The sequence below is a fragment of the Lutjanus erythropterus genome, chromosome 3 (genome assembly GCF_056507025.1).
Source record: "Lutjanus erythropterus isolate fLutEry1 chromosome 3, fLutEry1.hap2, whole genome shotgun sequence".
NCBI lineage: Eukaryota > Metazoa > Chordata > Actinopteri > Lutjaniformes > Lutjanidae > Lutjanus > Lutjanus erythropterus.
This window is the reverse complement of record NC_139319.1, coordinates 22,613,120-22,638,402: the sequence shown is the minus strand read 5'-3', so window position 1 is coordinate 22,638,402 and position 25,283 is coordinate 22,613,120. Positions and strand designations below refer to the sequence as shown.

General features: G+C 42.9%; 1 protein-coding gene across 1 annotated transcript in view; it reads left to right on the top strand.

The window, feature by feature from the left end:
* Window positions 1-1,176: 1,176 nt before the first annotated feature.
* pcdh7a (protocadherin 7a) overlaps window positions 1,177-25,283 on the top strand; it is a 57,237-nt gene continuing 33,130 nt past the window's right edge. The window contains exons 1-3 of the mRNA XM_084715449.1: window positions 1,177-3,760; window positions 5,460-6,636; window positions 15,056-15,838. Coding sequence (XP_084571575.1) covers window positions 2,334-3,760; window positions 5,460-6,636; window positions 15,056-15,838 — 3,387 coding nt within the window. The 5' untranslated portion in view covers window positions 1,177-2,333. The remainder of the gene's footprint in view (window positions 3,761-5,459; window positions 6,637-15,055; window positions 15,839-25,283) is intronic.

The window sequence follows — 25,283 nt, the reverse complement described above, 5'->3', positions numbered from 1 at the left end:
TCCTATACAAATATTCTGAGAGGCAAATGCATATATGATATACTTATTTAATTAGTTAATCATTGAGTCAGTTATTCAGCTAATTAGTTAGTCAGTCAGTTAGTTATTTGACCCTTACAACACTGGTTGCAGTACTGCACTGTACAGTAAGTAAGGAGTCTACTATTGAGATGTACCGATGTACTACTAAATTCTTGTGAATTAACATAAGGGCAATTTACCAAGTTTGTGTGTATGTATGAGATGATGGATGCTGCTGCTGGCGACAAAGAGACAACAGAAAGTATGTCAGAGTATTAGAAATAAATACATACATACATACATACATAAATACCTTCCTATACCAATACTACAATGGGCAAACACATATACAATATCTTCTACTTTGTTTTATTTATTTATTTACTTGCCCGTTTACAGTATAGTTTAGAGTATTATAGTAGGTAAGGAGTCTGTAACTATTGGCTGTACCACTGTACCAGTAATCATACCTGTTCATGTGTATGTATGAGGTGGCTGAATCTGACAAAGTAACATCAGAAAACATCAGACTGTAGTTTTGTAAATAAATAAATAAATACCTTCCTATACTAATATTCTAAGGTGCAAATATATGATATATCCTACTTTATTTTTCTTTATTTATTTATGTGCCCCTTATAATATTGGTTGCAGTAGTAGTGGAGTTCTATATTAGGAGTCTACTATTAGGCCGTACCTCTGTACCACTAAACCAATAAAGTCTTGTGAATTAATATTAGAGCGATTTCCCAATGCGTTTGAGAGAGTGTGACACTTTCTGTCTCTTTCATGAAAGGATGAATGAAGCCTTCCTCTACTCTTGCCCCGGCAAAAGAGCTGCACCAGCAGAAATATGACTGAGCACCGCATGGGCTGATTTGTATTAAAGCCAGATCACTCTCTTTTCTCCCCGTCTCTCTTTTGTCCTTTGTATGAATGTGTGTGAATAAAGATATTTTCCCACCAGGAGCTGTCAGCAGCCGGGACACCAAGCCATTTAATCTTCCTATATGACAGGAGGAGGTGAGGTCTGTCCCTGCTATGACCGACATACGCACAGAGACACACACACACACGGCGACCCAACACCGCCTCTGCTGCCTCTCCCGTTACAGCTCAGCGATCGAGTTACGCGGCCGGGGAAAATGTTGCAGTAGAGAGGAGAGGAGAGGAGAGAGAGAGACTGCAGCATCGCTGGAGACCGGCAGCAGCAGCAGCAGCAGTCCCGAGCAGTGCAGGTGAGAGGGAAAAAAAAGCCAGAGGAGGAGGAGGAGGCGCGTGTAGAGGAGAGAGAGAGAGGGAGAGAGAGAGAGAGAATGCGGGACTCTTGGAAAAAGACGCATCTACACTCGGTCCATCACCGAGACATCCATCCCGGACACAGGCTGCACAGGATTACGCTCAATTGATGCTGCTGTTGGGATCTCCCCTTTTTTATCCGAAACAAGAGAGGCTCTAATTTTTTCTGTTTTAGGAGAAAAATATGAAGAGGAAACTCGCTCTGAAAAGCACTATCCTTTCCTCATAACTTGCGTGAAGGAATCCGACGGCTTGGCACGTTGCTCCACTGCGGGAAAAAAAAAAGAGGAGGAAAAACCGCAGCTGGATCTGAAGGTAAGAAAAGATCCAATAGCAGCATCTGAAAGACTTTTTGAAACTGCTTTTTATTCCTCATTTCGGGGGATGTGAATTATTTTTTTGCTCGGCGAGCAGAGCAGTGTTTCTTTTTTTCTTTCTTTGTGTTGTGCTGCATTGCAGTTTCTAACTGTGAAAGAGGCGAGAAAAGCCGCTGTCCCAAATGTGACTGGAATAAAAAAGAACTTACAAATGGCATTATGAACTGATAAGCGTCCCCGTGTGACGACGGGATAGCTTTCTCCGGTTTACGGGGGAAAAGAAAGGAGTGAAGGAAGAAGAGTGAAGTGGATTAATCAAAGACTGATGAATTAGTTTTTTTTTTCTTTTTACGCAGCAGGATGGATTTTTTCATATCTTTGAGGCATGAAAAGCCCAGCAAGACAACGAAATTATTATTATAGAAGTTGAAAAAGCACCGCTGAGTGTGGGAGGAGAATAAAAAGAAAAGGAGCCTGCACCGCTGAAGTGAACTACAGTGAGCGTGCGGAAGCTTTTCTCCGGACCTCAGGCAAGCACTCCGCAGAGAGCGATACAGAGAAGGTAAGAAAGGATAAATCAAACACCCACGCTGTGAGGTACACCACAGCACAAAACACCAATAAAGAAGAGGCGAGCCGCAGCCCAGAGGCAGACAGAGCGGTGAAGGAGAGAGGCGAAAGGAAGAAGAGGGAGCCATGCAGAGACTTGGTGCAGTGCACTCCTCCGCGGCGCAGGCTCTCAGCCTCGTGGTCTTAGTGCTGCAGCTGCTGACTCAGCTACCGGGTGCCGACTCAGCTCTCCGGTACCGGGTGGCGGAGGAGGGCCCACCTGACGTCAAGATTGGCAACGTGGCCGCCGACCTGGGCCTCACGGCAGGTACAGGCAGCGGAGATGTCACCTTCGCCCTGGAGAGCGGCTCAGAGTACTTTAAGATTGACAACGTGACAGGTGAGCTGACAACAGGCCCACGGCGCATCGACAGAGAGAAGCTCCCACAGTGCCAGATGATATTTGATGAAAATGAGTGTTTCTTGGACTTTGAGGTGTCAGTGATAGGGCCACTGCAGAGCTGGGTAGACCTGTTCGAAGGCCGTGTGGTCATAACAGACATCAATGACAACACACCTTCCTTCCCCTCACCTGTGCTCCAGCTCTCAGTTGAGGAGAATCGCCCAATAGGAACCCTTTACCTGCTGCCCACAGCGACAGACAGGGATTTTGGGCGAAATGGCATTGACCGCTATGAGCTGATCCAGGATGGTGGAGCTGGGTCGAGTTCAACAAGACGGGCCGCAGGAGGAAGCACCATTGCTAGAGTAGATGGACTTGGGGACCGGAGGGGTAGAAGTGGAGATAATGGAGGAGGAGGAGCTAGGAGCACTGTGTTTGAACTACAGGTTGCAGATATACCAGATGGTGAGAAACAACCACAGCTCATTGTAAAAGGCACGTTGGATCGTGAGCAAAAAGACTCATATGAGCTCATCCTCAGGGTTCGAGATGGAGGGAACCCACCAAGATCCTCCCAAGCTCTGCTTCGTGTTTCCATCACCGATGTGAATGACAACAGTCCACAGTTCGAGAGGTCCACGTATGAAGCAGAAATGGCAGAAAATGCTCCCCCAGGCACTCCTGTCCTCCAGGTCAGAGCTTCTGACCGTGACATTGGAGTCAACGGGCAGGTGGAGTACGTCTTTGGAGCTGCCACTGAATCTGTCCGACGACTCCTGCGGTTGGACGAGGCGACCGGATGGCTGAGCGTTCTTCACAGGATTGACAGGGAGGAAGTGGCCCAACTGAGGTTCACAATAACAGCCAGAGACCGGGGTCAGCCCCCACGCACTGACCGCACCACCGTGGTTTTGGCCGTCCGGGATGAAAATGACAATGTCCCATCCGTAGAGATCCGAAAGATTGGACGGATCCCTGTTCGAGATGGAGCAGCGTTAGTGCCGGAGAATGTTCTGGTGGACACACCAGTAGCTCTGGTGCAGGTGTCAGACAGAGACCAGGGAGAGAACGGGGCTGTGACGTGCACAGTCGTAGGAGATGTTCCATTCACATTGAAGCCAGCTGGTGAAACAGCACTCCCACCCCTACCTGCAGATGAAGCCTTTGATAGGTAAGCCAAACCAAAGGTAACCCCTCAGTGATCATGAGGGAAAGACTTAACTGCTTATAAATAAGTAGCTCCTTTAAAACTTTGAATAAAGGTCTATAAGTTACTTGAAAACAGACTGCTAGATACTGCAGTAATAAACCAATATCCATCATTTGGGTAGTATGATGCACTACTTTTCTTGAGGGAACATGGTAAGGTAATCATGAAGTAATGATGCATTTTAAACATCAGTATGATGCACCACTTTACCTGAGGGGGGACATAACATTAACTAACATGCAGCGATAATAAGCAAATAATATTATGATATGTGCCATTAAGCACCTGATACAAAGTTATCAAGAACAATTAAATGAAAACTGGTTATTATTCACTAAGAAAATGGCTATAATTATTAGACACTGGTTCATTAACATCCTATTTAGCAATCTGTTCTCAAGTATCTTATAATTGTCTCTTATACAGTCTTACAGATTCATAGTTATATTTGTTTGAAGATAGTTTCTGACTCATACCAAGGTAACTTCCCATGTTTATAAAGTGCAAAACTCAACATCATTCACTGACAGTGTATGCACTAAATGTTTTTATTGTACCATTTTTATCCAATATGTTTTCTGATCTTGACATCGACACATTCAGCATGCAGTTGCTATAGTTCTCACCCACACCACAGCCCTGGGAGGCATTGCAATAATTTAGCATTTCCACAGAGAATTCAGAGAACAGTGGCTCAAGTGTTGTTGCATGCAGATTTCATTTAAGCTCGGTTCAAGTAGTGCCACTCATTCACTAAGCCAACAGAGTAGTTAGAATGTCATACAATATGTAAACTTTGAGCATAAATATTCAGTAAAGTCAAGGGTTTGAGACTTTTTTGTAATATTATTCCAGCAGTGCAGGCTGCAAATGTCAATGCTCTTAAGTCAATCGTAAAGATATTTTCTGAAGCTATTGAATGGGGGGAGTGAGCGAAATAGAGGAAGCTGTCTTAGGATATTACTGCTACCGGTTCTGACACCTGTATAATAAGGATGGTTGTTGTATTGACTATAGGGCTGTCCTTGCCTAAAGCAATTTTGAGTTGAAGTAATACTAATGAGAGGTTTTCAGCCAATCCATTAGTTGATTTAATTACAAAATCAGTCACAGTTTCTGCAGTATTTTTGTCTCTCTGCAGATGACTGCAGTCATGCAGGAAGATTTCTTAAAATAAAGTGTGTATTAAAAACCAATTAGATATTACAGCTGGAGTGATTAGCTGATTAATCGTGTAGCTGTTTGACAGACAAATGATTGCCAACTATTTTTACAATCAATCATTTAAGCCATTTTTGAAGCAAAAGCTCCAGTCATTTTCTGGTCCCAACTTTCCAAATGTTAGAATTAGCTGGGGTTTTTTTTTTGTTCATATCATTGCAGTCTATTGTTTTCTTTGATCCGATCTGTTGGTCAAACAACACAAGGCATTTGAAGATGTCATCTTAGGCTTTTTAGCATATAATAAAACATTTTCTCTGAAAAGACAAACATACTGACTACTGACATAATAATTTTAGTTCACCAACACCCTTGTAACTGATAAGTAAGCTAACTGACAGCACTGGCAATTTCTTTGACTACTTGGATATGACCTGCATTATTTCTATGTAGGGTAGCAACTGCATTCATGAAATTTCTTTTCTTATTATTTTCACAGGAATAAGAAAAAATACTTCTTACATACTTCTGCCTTGCTGGACTACGAGGCCACCAAAGAGTACAGTGTTACCATTGTGGCAGTAGACTCTGGCAGCCCTAGCCTGTCCAGCAACAGCTCCTTGATGGTGCGAGTGGTAGATATCAATGATCATGCACCAACTTTTGCACAAAGTGTTGTGGAGGTCCACTTTGCTGAGAACAACTCGCCTGGTGAAAGGGTAGTCACTGTGGTAGCCACAGACGCAGACAGCGGCAAGAATGCAGAGATTGCCTATTCCCTGGACCCTGCTGGTAATGGGCCATTTTACATAGATGCAGATAATGGAGATATTCGTGCCACTGGAGTTCTGGACCGTGAGCAGCGAGAGAGGTATGAACTCCGGGTCATTGCCAAGGACAAGGGTACCCCGTCTCTCCAAGGCTCTGCGACTGTAGTTGTTCAGGTGACGGACCGCAATGACAATGCGCCAAAGTTTGTTCAGGAAATCTTTACGTTCTATGTGAAAGAGAACCTGCTTGCCAACAGCCCAGTTGGCATGGTCACTGTGACTGATGCTGATGAAGGTGAGAATGCAGAACTTAGTCTTTTTGTAGAGATGGATGGAGTTGATGAGAAGAAAACGGGAGAGAAAACAGAAGGAGAAGATGGTGAGAAAGAGCAAGAAGAGGTGTTTTCCATTGAGAACAACACAGGAACTATCTTCTCTTCAGCATCATTTGACCGTGAAAAGCTTTCCACCTACACCTTCCGTGTCCGGGCTGTGGATGGAGGGGAGCCCCGCAAAACTGCCACCGCCACTGTCTCACTCTTCGTGACAGACGAAAATGACAACGCCCCCTCAATCACCTCTCCAGCCAATGAGTCCTACACCCTCCTTCCACCTGCCAGCAGTGCCCGCACCATTGTCAGGACTGTAACAGCCACAGACTCAGACACCGGCCCAAATGCAGACCTTCGCTACGCTCTTGTCGGGGGAAATCCCTTCAGACTGTTTGAGATTGGACACACCAATGGAGTGATCACCCTGGCAGAACCTCTGGAGCGGCGCCACAGAGGTCTGCATCGCCTGGTTGTCCGGGTCAATGATAGTGGGGCCCCCTCGCTCTGTGCCACTGCCCTGGTTCATGTCTTCATCAATGAGAGCTTGGCGAATGCCACCCTAGTGGATGCCCAGGTAATCCAAAAAGATATATACAAGTATACTGTCTTATTTTGTTCTGTGCAGACGTCTATTGTTCCACATAGTTGGCAATGATAACCAGTAATGACAGTGATGATACAGTCCTTTGATCCATTTAAATAACGGCCACTCTGATAACACATTACAATGGAGGGGGGTGGTAATGACAACTGATTGTAGCTGTTTAAACTAAACTGGTAAGAAGATTATTTTCTTGATAGAATGAGATAAATGCACAATTTCCACAGTCTGCATGGTGTTGCGATTTCCTGCCCATTTTTGTGGAAATAATTGTGTCTATATTTGTCCCAGATAAAGAACCCCATTTCTCTTTTGAGAGCTATTGGCAATGCCAGCTTCTTTGTAGTTTGGATGTTCTTTGTCCAGCATACATTCTTATAATGACTATGTGGTTAAAATAACTGTTATTACTGAAGTGGCACTTCTTTTATGGTACATTGAACTCAGAGCTTAGAGCATTAGGTGTGCGTGTGTGTTTGTGTGTGTACGTGTGTGCGTGTGTGTGTGTCTGTTTGTGTGTGTGTGTGTGTGTCTGTGTGTGTGTGAGAGAGAGAGAGAAAGGGAGAGGGAGATAGAGAAAGCATTAGGGGTGAGTGTTTTAGAGAGGTAGAGAGAGAGAAAGATGGTCTTGTCCCAGTTCTGGCCTTGTAATACAGAGTAGGTTGAAGTATGTTCATTTGAATAGAAGTTGTACTTTAGCAGTGTCTCTTCACTATAGGCCAGAATATTGATGAGGTTTAGGGGTGTTCATTGTGTCATGCAGCGCATTCTGAGCAGAAGTGGTCAGACTTAGAAGAAGCTAACAGAAAACCACTATAAACTCTAAATGAATAATGTTTACAGGGGGAAGAAAGGGAATGTGAAATATGTGTGCCAGAATACATCAGAATACATCCGCTGTTATTGAATAAATCTGTGTGGTCTTCTGGAGCCAAGGACTTCACAGCAAGATTAGAGTTTGCTTGAAAGATCCGTGCTGGGGTGAAGAGGTAATTGACCAGACTCAAAGACATTACTGAGATACCAGAAATAACTACGACATGAGTTCAAATTTAGATTAGGCTACACTGGTAGAAATTTTTCTCTCTTCTCTGCCCTCATTGTATTAATCAAACAAACTTCCCATTATGCTTTAAAAAATGTTCAACTAAGCTTTAAATGCTGGCAGGTAATAATTACTGAAACTTTGTCTCTGGTGCGTGCAGAGTAATTTGTATTGACTAATAATTAAATCGGCTCAGTGGCCTTGTGGTTTCAGTGTTTGTTCTCAGAGTAACAGCTTGTGGTTTTAACCCCCACTTGAAAGTTGTTCTCATATTTTCTCTGAGGAAAAGGTCTTCAACTGTCAGGTCTGTGCATGTAATGTGACGTAAACAACGTTGCCCTGAATTAGCTCTGAGACATTTGAGAGGGAAAGAACAGTCCGAGGGAAAACAGACACAGCTCACCAAAAAAGAATAAAGGCACTGATTTTGTTGGTACCCTAAAGTACCATGCCATCTTCAAAACCTCTGGAAAGGTGGCTTTAAGTAGTATGCACATGTGTTATCAAAGTTTAATTGCTCACTAACACCTGCAATAAATCTGAGTGAAAATAAACATTCATTCTGTGGCTGTTACATACATAACTACGATGACAATGTACAACATGTAACGTAGTTCAAAAAAGAGCACACTTTGCTCTGTAGAACATATTATAAGACTTTGTAGGCATGGCAGATCACACTCTGATTGACCGTTCCTTTAGTCCCAATGTAGAAGCTAAGCAGCAGCAGCTCATATATTTTAGCCACCTAAAAACGGGACAAGTTAAAAAAAAAAAAAAAGATGTTATTTTATGTGCATTTTGTATTTAAAACATTTTCACCACTTTAATTTGTCATCACACGGCCTTTTCCAGTGGGAACTGAAGCCACCATCTGTGCTGTCTTCAGGGCCACCAGATTGCTTTGACAAAAACAGCAATTTTACCTTTAGACACAGGAGTTGCTGGACTACCGCTACCTCAATCTGCTTGACGTTAGTTCAGATTCGATCTCCAGCAACTCCTGTGTCCTGCAAGGTAAAATAGTTCCATTTAGTTCTGACTGGAAAGGACTGTATGATGACAAAGTAAAGTGGTGAAAGTGTTGGAAATATTGCGTACACTTACACTGATATTGATTTCTACAAGGTAAAATTACTGTTTTCTGTCTCGAGCGATAGGATGGCTTCAGCTTCCTGTTGTTGAGTTGGCTCAGACTCAGACTGGCAGATTAAGCCTCATATTTCATCAGGATTTGCAACAGTGGCATTTTTCATCCTTTACATTGTGAAAACAATAGCCTGCCGTCACTTTGGACCATCACTAAGAAACTGTATCCAAATTTCTCAGTTTAAATCCAAAAAAACAACTGTCCCATACAGGACTCAAACCCCGGTCGCCTGGATGAAAAGTCCTGTGCTTAAAGGGAAGTGGAAAAAATTGATTCTTACATGTATCACAGTTCTCTCCTGAATGATTATGAATCCGTTTAGGAAAGTCAATAATCAAAAATTTAAAACTCAGTTCTCTACAACATCCTCGGCTCTAACAATTTTGAAAGACTGGGCTGTACATGTAACTGCATTATAGCCCTGTAACCCATTTGATTAGTACATCTTAGCAACAGATGTGGATTTTCTACGATTGGTTTATGGAATAAATTGTGTAATTTTCAAAATAAATGTCTGAGAACAAGCATGCCCAATTCCATATTTAGAATTTGGATCACAGCAAAGTTCTAATACTTTATAGACGTTTAGTATTATGTACATGAATCCCTTAATGAAGTTAGAAGAAATATTTGAGTTTCCTGAGGTTTTAAGTGCACTAAAGGCCCTCTTGTGTATCAAAACACTAGAAAGCAGTTTATTGCCCTTTATGTAATCAACAAATGTTAGTGATCTCAGAGAACACACCTTACCATGCAGATGTTTGTAGCAAGTGATTCTTTACTGCAAACCATGGATGTGGTCATTTAATGGTGCTTCTCAGGGTGTCTCAGCTTGTGTCAAACAGAGAATAAAATAAGAGCACCTGGGGGAATGTGTATAATTTCCAAGTGACTAATGTTAACTGTAGCCGCTTTCTTATTTTCAGTAATGCTCCTGTATAGCTATTCTAGACAGTTGCGTAGCAACTACAATAACATCGTGCTTTTTGTGCTCTGTAAACTCTCTGTATTGTTTGAATAGCACTTAAAAGCTAAATCCTTTGTTTTAGCGAGAGAAGAAATCATCCTGTATAAGGTAACCATAGCTTGAGAGTCTTGAGTCACCTCAGGAGGAGACAACTTGGTGTCCGAAAAATGGCATGATTGTAAAACAGCAGGAGTACAGGTAGAAGGTGTAGCACTTGAGCTCTAGCCAATAAGTAGAACATCTCATGAGTGTAACACTGTCACTTAAGTGTCGAGTGAAAAGTACAAATTGAGCAATCAAGGCAGCGAGGATTAGAACAGAACAGTTGGTAAGCGGTGGAACAATGGTGTTGACAGGTGGAATTAACTGCAATGTGCCTAAATGACCGGGGCCATTGAATCGAACAATAGGGTGTAATATGTCCAAGCTGGTATAAAAAGCCGTCTTTGATTACAATATGCATAGTTTAGTTTGATTGTAGGGAGGAACTTGGCGGAGTAATTGAGTAGAAGTCATTGAAGAGAGAATACCTCCATCTCATAATGAAGTCAAACTGAGTGGTGGATGGATGCCAGATGTAATTAGGGAAGGAAAACGGCTGCTACTGCTGCAGCACCGCGGCAGAAAATGACTCCAGCCTTTTCTATCCAACAGTACTGGGTGAACCACATGTTGGGTAATTAGATACAATATGATGCGGCAGAGTTAGAGCTTGAGGAAGAAGGAATCTGAAGTAGTTGTGATAGTTAAGACAAGGTAGCACTGGGGAAACTTTGAGATGCTTTGTACATCAGAAGTATGTTGCATTGAAAATCTGATTAAGGCAGTCAGTGATAATATTTTCACACTCTTACCATTTATGTTCCATCCAAGATCAAGGTTTTGTTTTTTAATCTTGGTATGTGGGATATTTCCGGGCCTTTCTACTGATATAATTAATAGCTAACAATTACCTGTTCTCATGCAGAGCTGTAAGTGCACTGAGCCACAACTAAGATCAGGCTTACACTCTCTAAGCCTTGGTCAATAGTGTGGTCAGGGGAAAACTCCTTGTCTTGGTTGCAGCATCGGCATCTGTAGTGACATGCAGATAACAGAATCCTCGGAGAGTGGAACAGATAGATGGTGGTGTTAAGCCCAGCCGGAACAAAGCTCATGCAGCAGAATGGAAGATTCCGCTGGGAGTTTGGGATGCGTCAGAGGGCTACACTCGAACACGGCGGAGGTGGCTGCTGCGCTTGTCCTGCTGAACACCTGACTGTCCTGTGTGTGTCTACCCAGTCAGCATTTTTCCGTAGAGAGGACATTTAAAAAACAGACATTCAGAATAGGTTAAAAAGAGAATTTTTTTTCACTGACTATTCGAAGATTGAACGTTAACACTTAGACCATATTTCACAGAGATTTGCAACACCCCAGGTGAAGTTTCCTGGTTGACTAGTAGTTGTCACTTAAAGCCATTGTTCAACTAGTCACCCCATGTTTATGATATTACCTTAATTATTTAGATATATATTTTTTGCACACAAAGCAAATTAAATACTATCAGCAAAAGCAGTAATGATTCTGAATGTGTCTGAACAAACAGCACAGGAGACTGAACATTTTGTTAATTTATTTTCACACTATAAATTCACACGTTACTCACATTCATGAACACACTGGTTGATGCATACTTATTAATTCACTTGCTCATCAAGTGCTTCACACTTCCTGTCCCCACCTGAACCCTCTGTGTCTTCGTTGTCCCAGGGGTCACAGTCCTGGTCCTCTGTACTGTATTCCTGGTCATCAAACTGGCCTCCTCTGGTCTCTGAGGCTGTGTTCAAGTCTTAATAGGACTGCTAATTGAGCTAACTAGCTACTGGCAGAGATAAGCTCCATGTTGCAACAATCACCTGGACTTAATGGCGAGATATAGCTCCCAAATGGAATTTTAGGGTTTTTTTTTCCTGTGACTAACAAATAAATGAGAATGTAATTGACTAAGCCTCTTCTCACTATGAGGGGGAAGCCCTACAACATCATAGCCTATCATCGCTTTGTAACCTCACTAAGAAACTACGTCCACATTTCTTAGTTAAAAGCCAGAAAAAAAAAATGCCACACACAGAAATTAAACCCCTGTTGCCTGGATGAAGGTCCTGTGTTGGAACCACTCGTCCACTTCGCCCTCGTCACTCTTTTAAACTACTTACCAGTGTATATAAAGCTGTTATCAATACACCTAAATACTTACGCAGCCTGTTAGGCTTCAGCAAGGAGCACAATTTCTTAATTCTACATGAAGAAAGAATACATTTCACCAATTATGATGCAGGGCTAGACACTAATATTTCTAAGCACTCAATTTGGTGGCCAAAGTAAATTTTTGGTGGCCACATATGTTAACTTACGTGACGACCAATGAGAAAAGGCAATTAAACACAAAACATCACAGGTTTTCTTTCCACTGACACTTCTTGGCTATCTGAGGAAACAGCACTGCACCATATTATGTCCTTGTATGTGTTATATTTAGACACTTAAACCTGTTTCCATTCACTCCTACATTTATGCTGCCTTTTGTTTTGTTTTGTTTTGTTTTTTTTCATAGGCAGCCTTTTGTGTGTCTGGTTCATTTGTAAGGATCAGTTTAGCAGTTTGAGTAAGCTTAGTAAACCCATACTTCAGGAGCCCTGACATATTGTTAGCTAGCCAGTGATGAGCGCTGTTCCCTGTTTTCACAGAAAGTTGAAGGCGCGAAGAAATTGGGATGTGTGTGGAACTGTAACATTATATTGGCAAAGGCTCACAGTATGGGGATGAATCTTAATGGCCACAGGGGGCCACCTACATGGAATATTTGAATGCCGCAGAGTACCAACAGGCCATGTTTAATGTTGAACCTGCAATGTCCTGGAATCTTCTTATTGGTTGCACACAGCCTATATAGTTGGTTTTTATGATATTTTATATGAAACAGTAACTGTGTTAAAATTATATTGTCACGTAGACCACATTTCACCTTCCAGTGACTTAGGAGAAATGCCTTCACAGGAATTAGTATTGTTCGTTCAACCTACAACTGAACAAATTATGAAAATGATTAAACAAATTTGTGTTTAATGAAACATTGATGTTGTAACCACAAGTTAGCTGAAAAGAGTTTTCAACTAGAAATCAACATTGAAATCCTGGTTTGTGCTCAGTGGATACACACACATACTGTGTATACACCTGCACTCTGGTGGCTATACATAGCTTGCACTCAGTGAGGCTTCTCTTCTCCTCACATGTGCACACATGCATGCGACTTGACTCACAACTGTACCCAGTCCCAACTGTTTAAAAACTTGGCTGTTGCATTGTCACATAGTACATGCACATATGGCACCGCATCGCTGTTTTCTTTCCCTGCATTGCACGCACAATACAGCAGACAGTGCAGGGATGCGCTAAGCCAGAGACATGCCCAGCAGAATGAGAATGGAAGGGAGTACTGCAGGCAAAAGAAGAACAATGGAGCTGAGGGGAGAGCGGAGCCTGGCGGAGAGAGGCCCTCTGCAGTGGAAGCAGAATAATGGAATAAAACCAACACAACTCGCTCAAAAACAATGAAACTTAACCCAGAGATAGATGGTGATGAAACAATGAAATATAATACGGTCCCATTCTTAGCTTAGCTTGGGGTGACGAGAAGTGAATAATGTGGCTCTCTATATGAGTAAGCCTAATATGCCTTGGATAATGCAATAAGTAAGTTACACAGTGCAGCTCGGTGAGCAGCTCTCTCTGCAGTATTACCAATACTCCAGGTTATACTGTAGTTATTTTATTTGGTTATTTCAAACCATGGGGGCTCAAATTGAACTCCTCTCTCTCACCTTCACTCTCAGTCTATCTCCCGTTCATTCCTGCAAGCCTTATTACCCACCGTTCTTAAGGCGGCAGGGATTACATGAGTATATAATTTCCAGCCCTGACAGGCCAAAGGAATTGTCGTATGAGCTCCGAGACGAGGTGTCAGGGCTGCAGAATGAGTTTTCTCACTAACGGACCGCTAACACCCTGTGTGGGCCTGTGTAGATGCATGCATACATTTCAAACTGTGTGTGTGTGTGTGTGTGTGTGTGTGTGTGTGTGTTTTCAGTGTTTTGTCTTGTCTCTGCATAATGATTCTCCCAACATGCTGCTATGTATTGATTAGAGATATTCAGATTCATGACCCTGTCCCATATTACCAGCAGGGTTCATGTAGTCCAGAGCTCCACAGCCTCATTGTCTCCTGTCGAGCAGGGCTCCATAACCAGTAATGGCTGTGTTTGTGCCTCAGCATAACCCACTTTCTTGTAATGATCCTTTTATTAGTGTACAAGCTCGAGAGCATGTGTGTGTGTGTGTGTGTGCCCCGTAAACACATTCACAATGGAAGATAATTGCTATTTGTCTCCTCTATCTTAAACCCAAATACAAACTATTTTGTAGTGTGTAATATATATTGATCAAAATGGATTAGCATGGATTTGTCTTGCATTAAAATAATAACTATTTTGCTTAACAAAACAATGCACTTAAGAAGCTAAATATGCAAAAACAGCTCTAAAAATGATTCCATTGAGCATACATATTTACAGTAGCCTTTTATCTGTCTGTCCATCCAATTCTCGGTGCAAAAAAAATGTAATAGCAAATTCTTAACAAATCCACGCCTACGCTATCATTTACAATGGAGACATTGTTCATTGATGAGACAGTAGATGTGCTTGTGTTCTGGGGATGTACTCATAGCGTGTCTCTATTGTCTTTATTGCAGAATTATTGACTGTGTCTCCTGCTCTCCCTCTTCTAACTGTCCCTGACCTCAATGTCTAAAAGTTTCCTTTTATTCTTTTAATCAGCTTTAAACAGCATAATCCCAGGCATTTCCTGTACCAGTGCAGATGATGCGAGATCACAAGTGGAGAATTACATGCGCAACTTGAAATGCTGCAACTGGGAAGCAAGAGCAATTATATATTTAGCGACACTCTATGTGTCTGGGAATAATGGAGAAGCTCCCCCACTAAAACGCAGTGATGAGTTTAATTAAGTTGAAGATGCTGTTTGATGTTTCTCTGTGGCTCAGATCCACTGTCATCTTTTACCGTCACTGTTTTGGACTTTTTTTTCCTCATTTCTCTCTTTTTTGTTGCTTTTACTCAGCGTCTTCTCTGTCTGTTGTTCTTCTCCGTTCTCCCTCTCACCCCAGGTGGCCCGAAGCCTGATGGCTCCTCTGTCGCTGGACATCGCAGGGGACCCAGACAGTGAGCGTGCACTAGGAAAACAGCGCCTCAGTGTCGCTATTGGTGTCCTGGCGGGAGCTGCGGCGGTCATCCTGGTTATCCTGCTTGTGGTCACAGCTCGGCAGTGTGGTGCGCAGGGCAAGAATGGCTACGAGGCTGGTAAGAAGGAGCCAGAGGAAGACTTCTTCAGTCCTCCGGGGGCACAACCACAAGCCGGCCGTGGCAGAGGATCAGACCGTGGACGCAAACCTCGACGAGACAAACGCAATGGAAGTGGCGGCAGTGCAGCTGCAGGAGGAGGGAAGTCTGACCGGTCGCTCTACAGCGGCATCGTCACAGTCAACGGGCTGCGTCGCCATGCAAATGATGATGATGAGGAGGATTTGAGCAGTGCTAGTGAGCGCCTGGCAGCACGCTACTGTGTTGTGGACGGTGACCCCGGCAGCCCGCGGATGGGCGGTGGCAGGAGACACCAGTCAAGCCCAGATCTGGCCAGGCACTACAAATCGAGTTCACCTCTCCCCGCAGTGAATCTGCAGCCCCACTCCCCCCCAGCTGAGGGGAAGAAGCACCAGGCGGTTCAGGACTTGCCTCCCTCCAACACCTTTGTGGGCAGTGGGGGCTGTGTGGGGAGCGCCGGCTCCAGCAGCAGCAGTAGTGGGGGCAGTGGCAATGCAGATGCCATGTCCCTGGGATCTGACCAGTGCTCAGAGTATGGCTGCCAGACTGGGAACAAGTACAGCAAACAGGTAGGAGCTCTGGGAAGGGACTGGGATGACATATAGCTGTTTTCTGTACACATATGCTGGCCTGGTTTGACTTGGCATGTCAGCTAAGCACAGCAGGGGTTTGCATCTTCATTACAACATGACTACCTGCTTGAAGGTGTGTTTTTTAACACGATGAGCTTAGCTGGATTAGAGGGGCTACAAACAAACACTTAATTTTAACTTAAAGGAGAAATTTGTAATAGATTTTCTGTAATAAATCATAAAATGGCCATGATACATCATCACAGATCAAGAAAAGATGTCAAATTAAAAAAGCAGCTTCTCTTATATCACTGCTGCAGCTGCAGTGTCATCCTTTGAAATTTCTATTCCAAGCCGGTATACCTTTTTCACATTAATTAGAGTTCAGTTACATGCTGAATATAAACTGAGTGAGTAAGTGTCTGTTTGTGAGTCATAAGAAATCATTAATTATCTTATAGAAAGAGTAGATGATTTTAACGATTAAATGGAGCAACATGTTAATGCAATCTGGCAGGCAGTGAGACAGGCCGTCACTAAACTCAAAGCTCAGAGTGTGTATTTTCAGCACAGTGTGCTTTTGTTTTCAGGATAAAGGGCTTAACTTTTGACAGACTGACAGACAACTGACAGTTATAAACAGCTGATCGACTTACAGTGGAGGACTAGTCATTGCTTATTATTATCAATTTACGATGTTGTGCAAATCCTGCATTCCTGTGGAGCTCCTGCACCCTGCACAGCTTCTCCAAGTCTGGGAAATGGGGATTGGGGACAAACAACTCGCTGCAACTATGGATTGTATGTGAAATAGGATTTCAAACTATTGAATGTAGAGATTCACATAGAATACACGTCAAACTGAAGGCCCATTATATACGGCCCATGAGATAATTTCATTATTATGAACGGCCCACCGGTAAATAACACTCCCACCACTCATACTACAAATCCCACAATGCACTGCAACAGCTGCCGCGAAGGCAAGACCTGTGCACTAACCCTTCCTCCCGCAGTGGTCAGCGGATGAATGCATCAGTCAGCATTTTTGCAGTGACACTTAAGCTAGCCCCCAAAATAAATGGCCAAACGAAAAGTGGACTTTGAAAACAGGGACTTTCAAAGCAGGTGGGAGGCACAGTACCTGTTTGTCGACATTGGAGGTAAACCTGTGTGCCTTGTTTGTGGAGCTAATGTGGCTATAATTAAAGAATATAACTTAAGATGGCACTATGAGACATAACATCAGGACAAGTACGAAAACCTGGACACACAGCAGAAGCTACAGAAGGCAGAAGAGTTTAAAACGAGTCTGGTGTCACAGCAGGCTATGTTCACAAAAGCAAAATCACAAAGTGAAGCTACCGTGAAAACTACTTTTATAGTGGCAGAAGAGATAGCCAAATCAGCCGGGCCATTTACAGAGGGAGAGTTTTTGAAGCGCTGCATGATTAAAACTTGTGATGTGTTGTGTCCAGACAAAAAGCAAGTATTTTCAAATGTAAGCCTCAGCAGAAATACTATTCAGATATGTGAGCTTAAATATTCTAAGCTGGTGGGAGGGGTGGGGGGGTCATCACAGGTTGGCCACAGTTGGCAAGACATCACCACCACCGGAGGTGGGTCCAGTTCGGTTGCTTTGGTGAAGTGGTCCATCTCGGGGGGCAACAGGGCACAGTTAGGCACGTTAAAAATGGTAATGAAAATGCAAATCAGTACAGACTGGTTTGACTCATCGTGGCCAAAAGGGACAATGGAAAAGCCCCAATATACTCTATATATCCTCAGTTGTGCTTTGCTCTGACCCCTCTTTATGTAAATCTCAAAAATCTCGCTCAGCCTTTTTCTGTGACTCTGTCCGCTCGCTCCAGATATCTGCCTCCTCCTTCTCCTCCTCCTCGGCATCATCTCTTCTTATTCACACATCTGCTGACATACTGCACTGCACACCCCGTCGCTAACGTCTAAACACCTTTTTATCTCCCAAAAAAAAGCTGTCACTGTGTGCGCGCACGTTTGTGTGTGTCTGTGTCAGCATCCTAAGCCTGTGAGCAGTGTGACGGTACCCTGCTGTCAGAGTGTGTGTGTGCTCCGTGTCAAACATCAGCCTTCTGTTTAGCACGACCTAATGCAGGGGACATGAGTCAATCCCCCACTGTAGCCTGAACAATATGTGAATGTGCATTTGTGTACACATGCATGAGTGCCAGTATGTGTGTGTGAGAGACCATGTGTATAAACCCCTGAGGAGTTCAGTTGGACTAAAGACACAGAGAAAGTGGGCGAATAGTTGCTTCCAACAGAGTAATTGGTCATTTTGTGTTTCTCGTTCCCTTGTCAAGCTGTTATCTTTTTTCCATTTAGCATATATGTTTATTCCGTAAACAATATCAGTTGCATAATGGATGCATTGGCTTTGGTGTTTGCTCAGGAAGTTGCAGTTAAAAGCCGAAGTCCTGCTGACAAATAAATACAGCATAGAGACGGTCACTCACCCCTCTACCCACGCACATACACACCAGTACAAACACACACAGACTTCATCTATCATCGTAGACACACTGACACAGCAGGGTCTCTCCCTAGTCCGTGGGGAGTGCTCCCAAGAGTGATGTTTGATTGACAGCTAACCCTTCTTAAAGGGGGCGGTGTCTCATTTCCTTGACGGACAGCTCCACATTTATCCTTCCCGTGGTGAAAAAGTGCTGATGTGGTCATTAAAAGGGAAGGAGAGGAGCTTCTTAGGCTAATCAATTCATACATGGGCTCTCTGATCCTGCTCAGCACACACACACGCTTGAACACGCACATATCCGCACACACACACTCCAGAGGTTAATCCATTACGGAGTCAATCCTCTTAATCTGCCGTTCCCAGGGAAAGAAAATGCTTACTGGGAGAGTTTGGCGTTCATGCTTACGTGTACTCAAAACATGCCAGCACATATACGCAGACACACCGACACACAAACTGACAGCGTAATGAATTATTGATCGCATGGGGTAATTAACTCCCCTGCTGCAGTGGAGTGTGCCCCCTCCACACCCCAGCCCACCCCCAAAATATCCAGCAGTCAGTGGTTTCATGCACAGCTCAGTGAGTGCGTGTTCGTGTGTCTAAGACTTTGGGCACTCGTGCGTGACTGCATTCACATATACATGTCAGAATTTGTTAACTCGAACACTTTGGCGACATGAGCAGGTTTGTGTTGGTGGGTGCCTGTCACTGTGCTCGGGGGACTGCTTATTTCATGAAGGCATATGCATTTTATATGTGAGTGCAAGTGAGAGATAGACTCGGGGAGTAATAGGTGGCGAGTATGTGCCAAATGTAGGAACTGGGACGCTGACAGAATTTGGAATAGCATTAGATCAGGAGTGGGAGAGAATTATAGGAGGTTAGGAGGGGAGGAAGATGGAGTAAACGAGATGGGGTGGGGGGGGGGGGACTTTGAATTTCAAAGCTACTTTACTGGGTCAGTGAAAACTCCAAAAACTGTTCATCTGAAGTCAGCACATCATCAGACCAACTAGGGTGCACCAAATAGGGGGGGAAAAAACGAAAGTAATAAAAACTGGGCGTCATGGTTGAAGAGTAAGATTGCATCAGGGAGGCAACAGGATGGTAAAACAGCTCCGTCCAACGGTGTTGGATCTGTTTGAAATCTAAATTGTTCACTGAGGAGAGGGAAGAGGAAGGATATCCATATCAATGGGCTTGAATAAATCTAAAAAATGAACAGGAGAATAGTGTGGAGGAGCAGGATTGAGAGATAGAGGTTAGCTGAAGGGGAAAAGAGGGGCAAAGATGTGTGCAAGAGAGAAAATGCAGTGGAGCCAATTAAAAGAAAGAGGAGAAACTTAGGAGGGGTGGAAGGGAGAAGGGAATAAGAGTGTGTGTATTTTGTATTTTGATTGGGGTTGGTTATCTTCTGAATTTATTTATAACATTATGTCACCATGATTTGTGAGTTTTGGTACAGATAACAAAATGATATGTTCATAGATACCTTACTTTCAGTGTTGAGTGGTAACTAGTTGCATGTAACATGTTGCATGTTACCTAATTAAATTAAAAAATAAATGTAGTCCATTGCAGTTACTGAGAAAAACTATGTAAATAAATTGCATATACTAATCAAAATGTTGGTGATTACAAAGGAGTTACATCTGAACAGATGTTTTCAATGTGGGAGGAAGGCGTCCCCACGGGGCTCCAAACACGTTCAGGGGAGGCTCGGTAAATGGAAATGAAAAAATATTACATTAGTTGTTTCATTAGTTATCAAAAGGAGATCACATAGAATAGCCTAAATGTGTTTGATTTGGTTAAGAGTAGGGATGCACCTGAATGCAAATATGTTATTCTGGAAAGTACAAGTAATGCCTGAAGTTGCTCATTATTATTCAGAGAAAGTCAGCACCATGATTACCTCAGCATCATTAAAAAAAGGGTGCATCTACCTTAATCAATGACTGATAATGCACTAACGCACAAAGATTATTCCCTGGAACTGAAGGATATTTCTATATACTTATATATCTTTACTGTAGAGTTTACATTTCCAGTGTAATACAGAATCTGTCAATTTCGAAAACATTTTCCTTTAGTTTCTGATTTCTCAATACCTCCTGTTAAAGGGGAGGTGGTGGTGGTCGGCTCAGACAGCCCATAAAACAAAGAGAGACATAGATGAAAAGCACAATATGAGGGTGTGGAAATATTTAATTATATGCAGATATTAAATAATTTTGATGCCTTTAGGCACAACAGTTGTATTGAACTATTTTCTTTCTAGCGTAAAGAAAGTAGTTCCAGTAGATTCTACAGTAGAAAGAAACTAGTTCCTACATGAACTTGCTTACAATAAAGTGATGAAGACTATCTTGAGTAACTTTGACATGATCTCTGTAGGGAGACTCTGTTGTTGAATTTTTTCAAATGTATTCTTTTGGCTTTGTGAGTATTACAAGCTTAGTGCTATTTAGTCCCGTTACTTTCAAGAGAAGGCAGACATCTCCAAAACTCACACCAAAAACAATCTAGATGGATAAATAGCACTACAGGCAAGATGAAAAATATATATTTTTGGTTTTAGGGTGGACTGTCCCTTTAGATTGCATTCACAACAGTCTTAAAATGTTTAAACACGTCTTAAATTATATTTGTTGCAACCTGCAGAAACCCCAATAAAAAAGTAGCTTAAGTTTTCTAAATAAATGAAAATAAAAAAATGTAATTGTTATTTATAGCAGTACAATATTCAATAAAAATAAACTTTTGGTACTTAAATAGTTTATGATGCTCAGTGCCACGGATAGATTTCAGACCGTACCCAAAAAGTATTGAGGTTGGATATCCTGCCCTAATACTGATTGAGCATGTGTGGAGGAGAAGGTTTTAGTACGTGCTTCCAAATAGGAAGAGGCAATGAGAGTGAGTGTGTGAGTGAGTGAGAGGAAGAGGTCCGGTTTGGGTGGCAGCCAGAGAGTGAGAGTGGACTGCAGAGATGTGGGTCATCAGGATACCCGTTGGCATCAGGACACATTAATGATCACAGCAGTCACATGGCACTGCAGTCAATATGGGCAAAGTGGCCTCGTTCTACCCTCTAACCACGACCGCACACACACACACAACACACACACTCAACCACAAAGCTGTTTTCCTGTCTGCTGTCCTCAATCAACCACAACAAAGGTCACAGTGGTTGTTTGAACTGGCTGAAACATTCAGGTTTCAGTTTTCTCTGGTTTTTACTTTTCTTTTCATCGCAGTGTTATCTCAATGGGACCTTTGCGCTATCCTGTTCCCACTTCTTATGTCTCCTTTTGACTCTCACCCTTTGTTCCTTTCTGTCGTTTCTTTGCCATATGCACAGCCCATAAATCTAAACACCCAGCCGCTGCTACCTTTGCGTCTTCAATGCACCGCACTGACCTCTGAGAATGAATCGACTCAGCGTTTTCACTAGTGCGACTTCTTCTTTTACTGTAGTGAGCACTTTCTCTCTTTGGACCCAGCGTGTGTGTGCATGGGGGCGGGTGAGAGCACGGTGCCACAGAGGCTGAATCGAACCAGACACACACCCACTTCCACACACACACACACACACACACACACACACACACACACACACACACACACGCACAGATCCAAAGTCTAATCAATGCGAGCGTTTACAAGGCCAAGACTGCAGTAGAAACAGGTGGGTTGACAGCGCAGTTTTTCTGTGCATTGCACAGTTTCACAATACTTTGTGAAGGTCAGTGCTGGGCTGTCACGACACGGGGGTGCCACAGTGTTTTGACACAGCAAGGACAGACTACGGAGATGAGTTCATGGTGAATCGGACTCATCCAGCCAGTCTTGTCCATCTAATTGGACTGTATGGACGGGCGCTGGTGGAGAGATTAGGACTACTGGATTATAAAATTGAAAAGCAGCTTTTCATTTCAACGAAATCCTTCCAGGATTAAATATGATGAGCGTCTGTCATAGACTCAAACTCAGGCGCTCAGGCACAAGCACATCCACACATGCGCCACACCTCCTGTGATAACATGCAGCATGCATCAGGGTCATAAGGGTGACGGCACTGTCAACCACAAACACGCACACACACTCACCCCTCCCTCTTTCTCTTGGTTACACACACTGTAACCGACCCGTGACCCCTGTCATGATGATACCGGCGCACTGATGTATTTATTAAAGCCACCGCAAGTTCAGGCTGCGCAGCCGGCCATATGCTCATGGGGCGAGGGGGTGTGGAGGTGAGGAGGTGGGGGTAAGCGAGAGGTGAGAAGGACGAGGTAACCAAAGCGGGGATCACCCAATGAGCCAGACTGAAAACTGATCTACTGACCTGGAGACAAAGAGCTAGGGGAGGGGATGGGGAGGAGGTGAGAGTCAGTGAGTACCAGTGAGAGAGAATATGAGCCAGACAGAAAGAAGTGAGAGAGAGAGAGGGAGAGAGAGAGAAAGAGAAGAGAAGAGAGGGGTGTAGATGATGAGAGGAAGTGAAGAAAGGTGGAAACATTACTGGAAAATGGAGGCAGATGTGTGTTTGTGTTAGATGCTCAGGTTGTGGAGGTGAAACACATGCTCACCCTGTAAACATTGATTTTCCGCTTGACCAGGATCATATGGATACCTTACAAATATGCTGTGTTTAAAGGGGCTTTCACACAAGCAGTTCATGGTCCACTGGTCCAGACCAAAAAGAAACAAAGGAAAACATTAATCACAGAGCTTTTTTGATCTTTTTTTTTGTGAAACCTTTTAATAATAACAATTAATTTATAATTAATAGAACAAAACAACAGTTATTTTGGTAACTGAGCACAAGTCATGCTACTTCATCTGTTATGTTGCAAACATTTCCCCCATTCTCTGCTTCCAAGCTTGTAGCAGAACCTCTTTAGTTATTTATTCAGAGATAACTTTTTTAAACCAATGGTCCAAAGTGCTTCGCAAAAGGCAGCAACTTCAAAATCATTAAAAATATAAAAATCATCAAATTATAAAAACATTTTCCAAGCAAAATGAATTTACAGCAAATTAAAAAAAAAAACTAGCAAAAGGAGAGTCAATGAAATCCAAGCAAATAGAACAGATAAAACCAAAAAGAAAGGCAATAAAAATCAAAGCAATTACAACAAATAAAAACAGCAAATGACAGTGAAAATCCAAGGAAGCTGTGTCTAGAGCCAGTGTCTGGTTTGTCCTTTCTTCATGGTGGTCTCCGTGGAAGTCAGTACAATGTTATGTTTATTTACATCACCAAATCATTATGTCAGAATGCTTTTCATATAGAACAGATCTAGACCATACTCTATAATATTATTTACAGAGACCCAGTAGTTTCCACCAAGAGCAAACACCAGGGGACAGTGATGAAGAAAAACTTCCTTTCAACAGGGAGAAATCTAGAGCAAAACCAGACTCTGTGGTGGGAGGTCAGTTACTGTGACCGGAGCATCCAGACTGTTGCCCTCTGCAGATATAAACGGCCCATTCTAAGATAACAAATATTATGTATATTATATTCCATTCTTGCTATATTCTGCCAATAAATCCCTGTAAATCCTACACACTGGATCATTAAAGCTATGCAACATTTCTTCATTCAAATGTTTAAAGATGCTAGAAATGTGTTATATAATTTGTTGAATTGTGTCCTTGCATTATCCTAAATGATTCCTGCAATGGTCAAACCCAGACAAACATGTTATTTATTCAAAGTAATGGTGCATTTTCTTGTTGGCTGTCAGTTGCTATAACTTCTGTGAAAACACCAATACGTTGGATACGGAGTGAGGAAAAAAGTCAGCACATGTAACTAAACGTAATGTGAATTGCATTTCACAGTCTTCCGTAGCAGATTAACTTTGCTCAGTTCTTGTGGAGAAAGATCAGCAGTGATCATGTGACTCATGTATAGAACTTGGGTGATGTTATAACAATACCTGGTGATAACTGATCACCACCAGATTTCATTTGAACTGCGCCAAATATGGTGAAAGCACTGGAACTGCACGGCACTGCAGGAATTTTAGCTACATCTTGAAGCAACCATTTTTCTTGTTTTTCCGTCTTACTACACTGATTGTGTACAGACATTTTCCTTTTGCTGCACTGACGTGCTGCATCATGTGACCGGAGTAAACAAGATCAGATGAAGACGAAACCTTAAAAGTGATGTTTTGGTCGAGGTAAAGGTACAAGCAGGCATGTAAATGGTGAGGGTTGAGGTTAGCTTTAGGAGTCATCAAGGAAAAGTCAGTGGAACGTCCTCAAAAATGTGTTAAATCAAAGATATGTACTTGTGTGTATGCTTCTATGTGTGAGAGCTTAGGACAGCAGGACAAAGGCAGAAAGACAAAGCGAGGAGAGAATCAGAGGGAGTGAGATTGCGGGAGGCAGAAGGAGAGAAATTGTCTGTTTCCTCACACATCAAGGTCACCCAGAGCTGAAATGTGATTGGAAGTCCCCTGTCTGTCTTGGCTGTTTACCACACGAGATAATACAGACAGGCTGTTCAGCTGATAATGTTACTGTGTTAACAACTCCTCCCTTCAGCTTTTGTTTCAAGCTCTCTGTGAAATGGCAGGAATGTGGGAATGTCATTCCTACACAGGCGCGCACACACACAGACAAGCCGAGGCAGGGACGCACGCAACAGACACCGTCAGACGTGTGATTTTAACACATGCAGACGTGCCCCACTGAAACGCGCTCCTGTGTGTACATAATAGCACATAATTACACACCCTCCCCAGATCCTTATGCATATACACTTTTCACCGCAAGCAGACTGATAAGAATATGATGACACACGAGTGGAGAGGAAAGTTTTCCAGCTCTTACATCAGTTTCTTCTTCCATTCCCTCTGGATCGCATCACATGCACAAGCCCAGGCACACTCTGTCTCCTAG